General features: G+C 36.8%; 1 protein-coding gene across 1 annotated transcript; it reads right to left on the reverse strand.

The window, feature by feature from the left end:
• Positions 1–1570: 1570 nt before the first annotated feature.
• LOC135155315 (uncharacterized) lies at positions 1571–7628 on the reverse strand. Its single transcript, XM_064104270.1, has 6 exons — positions 6528–7628; positions 5942–6079; positions 5157–5504; positions 3725–3972; positions 2903–3031; positions 1571–1576 (listed from the first exon to the last, which is right to left on the reverse strand). Exons 1-6 carry the CDS (start codon positions 7516–7518, stop codon positions 1571–1573), a joined length of 1860 nt encoding a protein of 619 aa, XP_063960340.1. The 5' UTR covers positions 7519–7628.
• Between the last annotated feature and the right edge of the window lie 4660 nt (positions 7629–12288).

The following is a 12288-nucleotide window of genomic DNA, read 5'->3' on the forward strand; positions in this document are numbered from 1 at the left end:
TTAGTTGGATACCTCAAAATAAATGTCTAGTTTTCAGGTTAAAATATCAAAACTTTTCAACTCACACGTTGCGCTCGCGTCAACTGATTAGTTAAAAACCAATTTGTTCACGGTTAAAAAAAGTGCTTATAATATCCAGTTCTTATGCCGGAATATCAACAATTTTAACATATAACTGTTTAGGTATCTCCATCCTGTTCATAGTTAGATGAAGTGTTTAGAATGTCCGGTTTTCAGGTCGGAATATAAAAAATAAAAAATATATTATTAGAAAATCAAGTTCTTAGGTCGGAATATCAAAAATTTCAGCTCTAGCTTCGCAAACGCATAAAATTCCATTCTGTTCATAATTAAAGGACAAGTCCAACCCAACAAAATTTTGATTTGAATAAAAAGTGAAAAATCCAACAAGCATAACACTGAAAAACTCATCAAAATCGGATGTAAAATATGAAAGTTATGATATTTTAAAGTTTCGCTTAATTTCACAAAACAGTTATATGCACATCCAGGTCGGTATGCAAATGAGGGAACTGATGATATCACTCAGTCACTATTTCTTTTGTATTTTATTATATGAAATATGAATTTCTCCCTGAACATGTTGAATTACCATTGCTTAACATTTATGGTTCAGTCAAGTTGGTCCTTATTGTCAAATCTGCAAAAATTGAAATAATGTATAATTCGAACAATGAAAAACAAAAAGAAATAGTGAGTGAGGGGCATCATCGATTCTCTCGTTTGCATGTGACTATATTGTGCATATAACTATTTTGTGAAAAATAAGCGAAACTTTAAAATGTCATAACTTTCTTATTTTGCATCCGATTTCGATGAAATTTTCAGCAAAATGCTTGTCCGATTTTTCTCTATTGATTCGAATCAACATTTTTACAAGGTGGACTTGACCTTTAAATGAAGTGCTCAGAATGTAAAGTTTTCAGGTCGAAATATCAAAAATTTTCAGCTCGCGCTTCGCGCTCACACCAATTAATTGTTTTTAACTACCATCTTGTTCACAGTAAAAAAAAAAGGTGCTTAAAATGCCCACTTTTCAGGGGGAATATCTCAAATTTTCAGCTCGCATCTATTAATTATTCAGTTAGAAACCAATTTGTCATGGTTTCTAAAAGTGCTTAGAATATCAATTTCTTAAGTCGGAATATCAAAAGATTTAGCTCACGCTTCGCACCCGCACGACTGTTTAGATACCCATCATGTAAAACTACTTAGAATGTCAAGTGTCCAGTTAGGAATATCAAAATATTTAGCTCGCGCTTCTGCGCTCGCATGATTTATTAAGGAAGATACCCATCGTATTAATAATTAAGGGCACAAAATGTTTAGTTTTAGGTCTTTATTTAAAAAAAAAGCAGCTTGCGCTTCGCGCTCGCAATTATCATTTTTAACTGATTTCAATGTCAAATACCTTTTTTATAACGTCTCCAAATCAGCAGAATTGTGAACATAATGTAAACACCTTCAAAGAGGAATAAAAGAAGTATGTTTACATAAACATTACAATAAGCACTAGATTAGAAATATATCGATCACGATCCAAAACATTTCATTCCTGTAATGATATACAAAAAAGGAATTAATTTCGACAATAAACTGCAATCGCCCGATAGCAAATATCAGTAGTAGCAAGATCCAAACTGTTGAGCACCCTGGGTAACCTTTCCCACCTTCAGTGCCACTGCCAGACCTACACATCCAAACGTGTATGGGGGGTGGGCTGCAAAATGCAGGGCAACGAGGACTTCGAGGTGCCCAACTATCCTCGTGTATTTGTAATTTTAATGACCGAATGTATAATTTCTGCTCGTTTCACATCATGTAAAAAGGCAAAATAATAATTAAAAAAAATGTTCGCTCGTTTCGCTCGCTCGAAAATTAAAAACTGTGAAGTTGATATTTGGGCAATTATTATCAGCCCCCCCTTGAAAAAATTGTGCCTATAATTATACGTCCATGCCTACTACCCCCCCCCCCCACCTTGCTCATTCCTGTTACTTGCACACCCCCTGACGAAATATGCCAGGTACGCCTCTGCCATGCATGTTTGTTTGTTTCTTATGTGTTTGCTTGTGTAAAGGTGTGTTTAATTGCATGTTAATGTTGATGTTAAGGTGCATGAAAACAAAAGAAACCGCTGAGAAACTCACTCATCACCACGGAAAAAAGAACAGTGACTTTCAATATTGTGTCATTTTGCAACTTTTGAATTTTTACCTTGCCCCACATTTCAAGGCACTGCACCTCCATGTGAGCCATAATCATATCATGTAGGGTATCATTTTAAAGAAAATTGAATGATATAAAAATAAATGTTAATCACACATTGATATTTAATAAATTCGAGGATGGATTATCGATCAAAGTCAGATTTTCAATATATTTTTGAGGAGTTTATATAACTTTTTAAAATATTCTAAACATCGTTTTTGACCCCCTTATAATGTTACATAGGCCTATACGTAACGTACGTGCCCACTCTTTCCCTTTTTACGCATGATCGCGCCTGGTATCCACTCGTCAGTGGAAGTGCCCCCCCCCCCGGGCGGCATCTCCAGCTTTGGGAGGAACCAAATATGGCTCTGGAAACTCGTCCTAAATCGGATATATCGCTGTGTTGCCATAGAAGCAACCATAATTTTGCACACGAAACGCAAATTGAATTTTACCGTTCCAGATGCGAAACGAAACAAAATATCATGTCACACAACTTTAATTGCAGGACAGTGTTTTACGAGGGGCCCAAAGATCTCTTCCAAAATCAATATACAGTCGTAAAGTCCGTTTGAGTTGCACAGCAAAAAGTCGGGATTTTTGTGACGGACGGACGACATTTGGATCCCCAAGTCTCGCCTCGGTGGGCGAGACAAATAGGCCTTACCGCACTTCGTTCTTCGTTGCCGTCCACACAATATGTCACCTTAAGATCAACTTCTGCCTTCTCAATAAGCACATGTTGTTCATCATAAGCCGGTTTGTATCCTAGTTCTTCTTGATCGCTTTTAACCGTCTGTAACCAAAATATAAAATCATACTGCTACACAAAGATCAAATAATATAATATGCAAAGATTTCCCTCTTCGTTATCCAATATTAGACAGTACCTGCTTCCAAAACGCACAACGGATTCAATAACATACGAAACATATTGTCAAATATCATTCATGACAATATACAACCAAGAAGTTTTTGTCGAAAATTGGTGAATCAAAATAGCAGTTTAGTCCTGAAATCTGGACAAACGATACATTCCAAATCGTTTGTCAGCGCGGAAGCTGGACGACGAAACTGCTGTTCTTGTTCACCAATTCTCGACAATAACTTCTTAGCTGTTCAATAACATGTGACGGGCATTTCCAATACCCTTACTCTTTGTTTAATACGTTGTGCGTAGTGGAAGCGAAAATCACACTTCATGACCGTTTAAAAAGATGTAGTGCTTCATTCATTGCATTTCATTTATCCTGGGAAGTCACTTCAGTTAGGAAACTGCTCTATTGGCGGGCCATATGCATAACATAATATGTTGAGCGATGAGCAAGAAGTTAGAAGATATCATTTTTTATGTCTTTGGTATGACTCGGTCGAGGGTCGAACCCACGACCTGCGTTTACGAGGCGGACACTCAACCACTGAGCCACCGTGCCCGGATAGATCATCAAAAGAGTATTTTTCATTGAAACATGGAAACCATGAAGCTTACCTCCTTGTTCCCTTGTACATCATCATAAAAGTTGGCATGTAAGATAAGAGGTGTCTTTGTCAAGGTCAAGTTCTTCTCTTTAAACGGCACGAAGCACATCCTTTTTCCGAGAAAGAAGAGGTTCTTGATCATGATCTTAATCTTCGCCCACGAAAAATGATCCATCTTGAGTTCGAGTACGTCCTTCCTGATTTTGCAGCTGGGGATTCCTGATTGTGACAGTACTTTCCGTTCTTTAATAACTGCATCTGCAAATACATATTGACAAAGAATAAGATTGTTATGGAATTTTTGATGGAAGGGCATGATATTTGCGAAAGAGAATCAATGACAAGATATCATTTAAAGGGATAGTGAATTCGTTTTAATAACAATAAAACACAAATGTTGGTGAGGGTTTGATGAAAATCCTTCAAAGATCAACATAAATAACAATGTATAATGTTGAAGTTATTATTTGTGACGTAACAAACAGGGAGCTCCTCCACATAATGTCGTGTGATAAATACTAAACAAAGACAAAGTCCCCCTAAATCAAAATACTGTAGCTTTCGAACGGAATAATTTGGATATATTATATTTAGCTGGTTTTTCTACACTCATGGGAGTGGGAAAAATGAGATTGATGGGTTGCGTCATGCATGATTAATCAAAGATTGAATTAAAAGTGACAATTTTTGAAGTTTTTTCAAGTTGTGTAACTACAAATTTGGGCAAAGGTTGATGGATGATAAAAAACAGCATCAATTCGGTCATATTTGAAACTAAATCCGTTCCCATTATTCCTTTATAACCCCTCAAAGTAAGTCTGTGCCATAAGAAATGCCACCCCCCCCCTCCTTGATGCGTGCTCACTAATCCATAACTAAGCAAATCGATTTCATGTTTGGACAGAATCCTGCCCATAGGTTGATAAACATTACTGCCTAATGACATTGCTAAAGACAGTTTTGGAAAAAAAAAAGTTCCACCATATTGAATAAAGGTTCACTTATTATTAAACTTATGCACTCCCAATGTACACAATGTCATTATGAGAGTAAATCAAAATTTTAACAAAAGTGAAGTAAGGGTTTGTTTCATGGACGATATTGGTTACTTCTGCCAACAGGTTTTCTTTAATGAAACTTCGCACATGGTTTTACAGTAACACTCATGCGCACACACACAAAATCATTCGATAAGGCAAAGAATGAGGCCGTGGCCTTGAACCTTCTTCTCGTTTGCATAACTTTTGAATATTTTGTAGATAGTTAATCATTAGACATCGCGATTTTTATGAAAATCAAATGAAATGAATTATGCAAGATCTCGTCATCATCGTCATTTTTTCGGAGGGTTACAGACATAACGAAGTTAACATCTGGATGACACCTATAACCTCCATGATAGACAAAATAATAAAATAAGCTTTGCACGTTAAAGTTCTTACGTGGCGAGTATTCCCCCTCTCCTGAGTATAGGACTGCCTGTAAACTGGAGTACCGTGCTGCAACAGCGCAATGAGGTAATGTGTAAGTCACCGGTGACCTCAGAATTAAGTCATCAGGAGCTAAGCATTGTACACCAAAGCAGATTGACATCTCGTCTTTGGAGTCACCAAGATTAGGAGTATCGGTCAGAACACGAAGGGAGATTTCTTGTGGCTCTTTGCTGTCAATTGCACCAGGAGGTATCTCAAGTTCAATCCCAAAGGATTCTAGCTGAATTTTGCCCCCATCAGCTCCAACTCTCTTGCAGCACTCTTTCATGGTTGTTTCGACATCTCCTTCATCAGGTACTGAAAATTATTAAAAATATTTATATTGCACTTCTTTGTTGCAAAACTTTTACTTCAAAATTGTAATAAATCATTGTCGCTAAACACTGCCACGACTGGGGGACATTCTGAAATATCCATTGTAAATGATAAGAGGAATATAGTCTTTGAACAAGATTTTTTTCCAACTTTGGCAATTTTTGAAAAATCTATTTCCCCATTGGTGCAATGTATTTATTACAATCAAATAAAAAAAAACCGCTCTATTGGAGTAACATGCTAATGTGGAAAAATCCACAATTATATATTATCTTCCCTCTTTATCTTTCGCGCTGTAAACATTATGTACGTCCAGAAATCCTCAATGACATGCAAACTAGAAAACATGTTTCAATACCAAACAAATCCTTGTTGTGTACCACTAGAAAATTATTTCCTAATTACTACTCATACAGAACCTGATTCATTTGACAGGCTTCCTTTGTTGACGTCAAATTCCTCTTCTTTTTCTTGCCATGATGTTTCTTCTTCTCCACCTTCAGGGTTCTGTGAGCTTGCGTCTTCATGAAATTCAACCTTTACCTCAGAAAGTTTATCTGTATATCAAAAAAATTTAGTTTAAAGGAATATTACTTTCTTTAAAATTTGGATTATGAATTTCATTTATTTCCGATATGCGTTAGGTGCCCTTAATAGATCATTATATCTACCTGTCTTTCAACAATGAATCATCTATTTAGACAAGGGAAGATATTAACGAAACATCGGAATCATGGTATTTATGGGGAAATATCAGATTGTGCACGGGGGATAACTTAGCCTACCTCAATAAATATGCGTAATTTGCATGAGGAAATTCTTGCAAAAAATTCCATGTCTGCAGAAGTAAATTCCAAATAACCCCATTATGCCTATTGTAAGATTTAACTCTTTTCTATACATATTATAAAGCATTGTAATTATAAATGATTTCCATGAAGGTAAATTTGAATGAATCACTATTCATCTGGTAATCATGATGAAGAACAATCAATATCAACCCACCTATGGCAGATGTCTTGAGTGATTGAGAGGAGGCTTTGTCCAGCTTGGAAGGTATCCCTGCACCCTCCTGAGATTCTTCAGATGATTCCTGACTCTCCTGTTTTTCAGTCACTTTGACATTAGGATACAACTCCGAAAGCTTGTTCCTGTCAGATTCGGAAAGTGGATTTTCTGAACCAACGAACCTGATTTCCCGCAGTGTACCAAGCTCCTTCGGGCTTTGCAGGGACTTACTGTCAGACTGACCGAAATCAATCTTGCAACTGACAAATGTAAAGACGGTAACCGCTTTAAGGTCACTAGTTGTAAGACCAATTAAGTCAGTTATGGGTACAGCCGCTGATGCACCTTTAATTTGCAACCCACAATCTGAAGATGTTCGGGACCATTCAACACTCTTCAATACTACATCTCCTAGCTGTACACGTTCTACTTTGACGAATTTCAAACTAGAACCCATCACACGACATTCATTTAGTAAGTCTGCTAACAATTGAAGTGTATAGTGCTCTCCAGGCCGATGAGATTGAAGATGGATATCAGTCAGATGATGCAATTTACATCTTCTATTGGCTCTGCTTGACTTATCCCATTTGAGAGTTGTATCGCTTGTGACGGTGAGGGATTCAATGTTTTGACAGGAATAAGAAAGCGAGAAAATGAGGTTGTCAAGAGTGTTAAAGTTACGTACGATTCGTAATTCCAATCTTCTCAATGAAGACAGCAGAATGCCGGAAAAGTTTCTAGAAGTGAAACCAATTTCTATTGCGAATTCATAATCCAGCACAAGACCCCTTGCATTTGGAAAACACCTACTGATGGTCTGTAATGAGTCATGGAGTTGTGCCAAAAATGGGTAAAGGCAAACGGCGATGACAGATCTCATTGGAATGACAGGTTGTGATCCATGTGTACGAATATCTAGATCGTGGTCAAAGCCAATGGTAATATGATCCACTTTTTGACATAATGGAGCCAGTGCAGAGATCATTTCTGGGAGATATAGTGGTAATTCATCTTCAAATACTATCCAAGCTCCATCGTCATCGTTATTCCAAGATATACGCCGACGATATTCTTTTCCATATCTAATAACAGAAACCTCGGCTGAAAAGAAATTCATGAAATAGGATTTATCAGGAGTATCTCCTTTGAAACCTTTTTTTTTTCATATATACAATATTTTCTGGAAGTTTCTTGTCAATTCGAGGGTGCTGAATACGAATCTGAATGATGCCACTCGTGTAACCTTGAGCATTTCCCGCAAATCGGCAAAATCCAATATGGCCGCCAAAATATGCAAATTACCCATGAAAATCATGCAATTGATCACACATTGGTTATATAATGTAGTATTTGTATTGCAGGAGTGAAATACTCTCTGAAAACAAACGATTTGACAAAAATATATTTTCTTGATATTCAAAATGGCCGCCATAGACCCCTTAATTTTATATGGTGAATTATCGGATGGTCTAATACCACATGGTCTACTTATCAGTTCGTCCAACTTTACCTAGTCTAAACTCATTTCGTCTACAACCAGTTCGTCTAATATCCAATTTGACTAATACCCACTTGGTCTAATATCCAATTCGTCTAATTTCCATTTGGGCTAATAACCAGTTGGGCTAATTTCCACTTAGTCTAATATCAAATTCGTCTAATTCCCACTTGGTCTAATATCCAATTTGTCTAATGAGCAGTTGGGCTAAAACAATTTAGTCTAATTTCCAGTTGGTCTAACACCACTCGGTATAATTTCCACTTCGGCTAATTTCCACTTGGTCTGATTATCATTTTGTCTAATTGCCACATGGTCTAATGACAGTTTGGTCTAATTTCCACTTGGTCTAATTTCCATTTAGTCTAATTTCCACTTGGTCTAATATCCAATTGGTCTAATGACCACTTGGTCTAATAGCCAAATAGTCTAATGACCAGTTGGGCTAATCATCATTTGGTCTAATTTTCATTTGGTCTAATTCACACTTGGTCTAATGTCCATTTATTCTAACATAGCATCATTCATTATTATTAATTTATCTAGAATTAGCAAATATAGTACGAAAGGGATAAATACCATGCATCAGTTAATACATATCGCCAGGATCCGGAGGGGTAGAACCGGGGTAGGGCTGGTGGGCGCAAAACCTCATCAATGATGAGATAGTCGCTCATCTAATAAATTATTATAATCAAATAATTCTTACAATTAGGCCTGTATATCGATTATAAGATGATGATAAAAATTCAATCATAGGCCTACTCATGATGATTACATCACCGCATGCACATTTACAGAACAATAAGTTCGGGACCTTGTAGCTTATAATGGTCGAATGGCGGGGTTTCATCAGAATAAAATTATTATGGAGAAAGGAACGAAAATATATTGATTGTGTGGATACTTATTTCGGAAACATGTTTATGCCTCTTTTAAATCATTGTGATGCACCATTACGGACGATACTTGAACTTGATGGTCTAGTTATGCAGTTTGGGGGATTCCAAAACTACAAAGCCATTAGATCATGTAATTTTGTTAATTTGTTTAGTTATTTCAATAGTTTGGAGGCAAATAACAGACCAGTTAGATATAGTTTGATAACACTATACAGGTCTATCGAGTTAGCTGCAACAACATCACTGCAACCATCTTGGTAGCAGCCACATCATGACCTTATAATAACACGGTATAGTCTACGCTTGCAGACCTTTATCAGTTATTACCACAGTAGTCATTCATCTTATATATCTTCTCATTCTGTTTTTTTGTTCAACTTCTTAGCTTCCTCTTTAAAATGGATTGGCAAGGTTCCCACCCTATCAGGGAAATCAAGGAAAGCAGGAATTTCTTAGACGCTTCTCCAGTCAGGGATTGCCTTAAATCCGGGGAAAATGCGTCAGTTGAGGGCAAAATCAGGAAATTTTGATCGGCCCAAAAGTCGAAAGCACGCAAGTCAGTCAGACTCTGTTATATTTTGTTGTATATTAAACAACATTTATTGAATGACATGTTATGGTGTTTTTTTTTCAGTGTAGCCTCTTTAACTAAAATACAAGTATAGGCCTAGTGGTACATTATACATGCATAACTAAAAAAATAATAATACATGTAATTCACAGCAACAACTTATAAAACATGAGAAACTGGGAATAGGTTCAAATAATTCGGTAATTTTTTAACTTTATCAGATAAAAATCAGGGATTTTTGTTTTCTTGAAAAGTTGGGAACCATGATTGGGTTAAGCCAGCGTTAACTACCTACAGTAGATCGTATATACTATAGAGGTGGATAAATAAATATCATATTTTTCCACCTCTATATTAGCGTTATTTTACTGAAAATAATCGATTGCTTTTCACAAAAACCTTCAAAAATCCCCTGAAACAGACAAAAAAATCCCCAAAGTTTGTTTAATCCCCATATTTTTTCGTTCCTAAAGGCTTTCGACAATCCCAATATTTTCAAAATATACATCACTCTAACTGTTCTCCAATATCGAGGGGCGCGCGTGTGAAGATTCGAAGCCGGCGCGCAGAAAGTAACTTTACAAATTAGACCAAATGGCATGTAGACGAAATGAATGTTAGACTATCTGGAAATTAGACCAAGTGGAAATTGGCCGAAATGGAAATTAGACCAACTGCACATTAGACCAACTGCAATATAGACCAAATGAATAATGGACCAAGTGAGGATTAGACCAACTGGTTTTAGACCAAGTGGCTATTAGACCAAGTGGTCATTAGACCAATTGGTATTAGACCAAATGCAATTAGACTAAGTGACAATAAAATACATTAGACGAAATGGAAATTAGACCAACTGCACATTAGACCAACTGCAATATAGACCAAATGAAAATTAGATCAAGTGGCTATTAGACCAAGTGGTCATTAGACCAAGTGACTATTAGACCAAGTGTTCATTAGACCAAGTGGCTATTAGACGAAGTGGTCATTAGACTAATTGGCTATTAGACCAAGTGGTCATTAGACCAAAAGAGAATTGGACTAAGTGGGTTTAGCCTGAATGTTGTTAGCCCATCTGATGATTAGACCAAGTGATAATAGCCCATCCGTCAGTAAGCCTTTTATATTATGTACAATAAGAATGAGGACAACTAAAATTCACAAAAGTAAGCACTAAATGCAAGTCATTGTGATTTTTAGTGAAATAAGGGTTGAAAACATGACTGCTAAGAAAATGTATCGGTTGTGTATGTCATGTATGTAATAAAGGAAGCATTTTAATATTCAAAAAGCCACCAAATGCCCTGACAGTATTATGTACAATGTTAATGGGGACAATAAAAAACCACAAGAATGAGTACTAAAACGTATATTACTAGTATTAAGATAAGCGAGTTGAATACTGGCTAAAAACATAATTTCTAACGAAATATGAATGCAATTTATGTGATAAATGCTGTATTTTGACATTCAAAATGGCCGCCATAGGCCAGTTATACATTATGTACAATGCGATTGGAGAAATTAATTTTCACTAGAGTAAGAACTATAGGATGCATGTAATTATGATCACCGAGTGAAATAATGTCCAAAAACATGTTTTCCATGCATGAGATATATGTTGTATTATAAACCTCTCTTTCAGAATGTTGAATGATCCGTTCCTCTGATTGGTCAAAACTGAGGTCATGTAAACGACCATGCCTTCAAAACAACAAACTAAGGTGGTAACCAAGGGCAACGGGCATAATTAACAAGATTTCTGCCCGTTGCCCCCTGACCCACCCCTTAACAACGGGCATAGCAAAATTTGGATGAAATCCCCATTTGATTGCATGCAAAATGTTGCTTTCTGCGGTGATTGCGGACACCATAAATATCCGCGCGATATAATCGAAAGTTTTAGACAATTCGCGCATTTACGCGCTGATTGCGCAAGTGCGCGCAATGTACAGCGCCGACCGCGGGAAACGTCACAGTTGGGACCTTTCGCAATCCTCACGGACGCTAATATTAGGGTCCCCTAACACAAAAGTTAACGCTTAATCATACAATTGATTTTTAAGATTGATTGTGCATTATAGTCAATAGAATCAAACGTAGAAAACTGCTCTACAATCAATGCTAAGCTTTGTGTTACAGGGGGGTTACAGGCCCTACAGATCTGCTTTTCGTGTGCAAAATCCTTTTCCGCGACACCCGCACCATACATGCATGTATATTACGACTGATGGCTGTAGATATTCGAAATGCAGACCTAAAATAGATTATGACATGGATAAGAAAGTGGTTTTTCAAACAAATCGAGTACATATTGAGTGAGGAAAAACTTACTGAATGAAGGCTTAGATATAGACCATTACAGTCCATCGAATCGATATTAGATTTAATGTGGATTATTGGTGTATCACTGGCAATTGAATTCATGGGTCAGATCAACCTTTCCAGCCGAACATTTCGCGTGAGTGCATACCATATGCAATACGTTTGAACTCGATCGTTTCTTTTTGTTTCTTTTGTTTCTTTTGTTTCTTTTGTTTACTCCTTCTACACAAACGATATGCCTCTCGCACACGATGTAATGGGCATTATGTTTTACTTCCCCCAGAAATGGGGGATTAGATTCAAATTCCGGGGGACCACTTCCATTGATGAGTGGATACCAGGCACGACCATGGTGTTTCGAAAAGTACCCTAAACAAGCTGGGAAGTAATTCTTTTCCAGATTATGAAAATGCATCTCTTAACAAGAATTTTGCTTGTGAAACCCTACAAGTATTG

The sequence above is a fragment of the Lytechinus pictus genome, chromosome 8 (genome assembly GCF_037042905.1).
Source record: "Lytechinus pictus isolate F3 Inbred chromosome 8, Lp3.0, whole genome shotgun sequence".
Classification (NCBI taxonomy): domain Eukaryota; kingdom Metazoa; phylum Echinodermata; class Echinoidea; order Temnopleuroida; family Toxopneustidae; genus Lytechinus; species Lytechinus pictus.

Coding starts and splice junctions, on each gene's coding strand:
- LOC135155315 (XM_064104270.1), bottom strand. CDS start 7,518: ATGATCTCTGCACTGGCTCCATTATGTCAAAAAGTGGATCATATTACC. Junction 5,505..5,941: donor AAGCCTGTCAAATGAATCAG/GTTCTGTATGAG, acceptor AATAATTTTCAG/TACCTGATGAAGGAGATGTC. Junction 3,032..3,724: donor ATGTACAAGGGAACAAGGAG/GTAAGCTTCATG, acceptor TTTTGGTTACAG/ACGGTTAAAAGCGATCAAGA.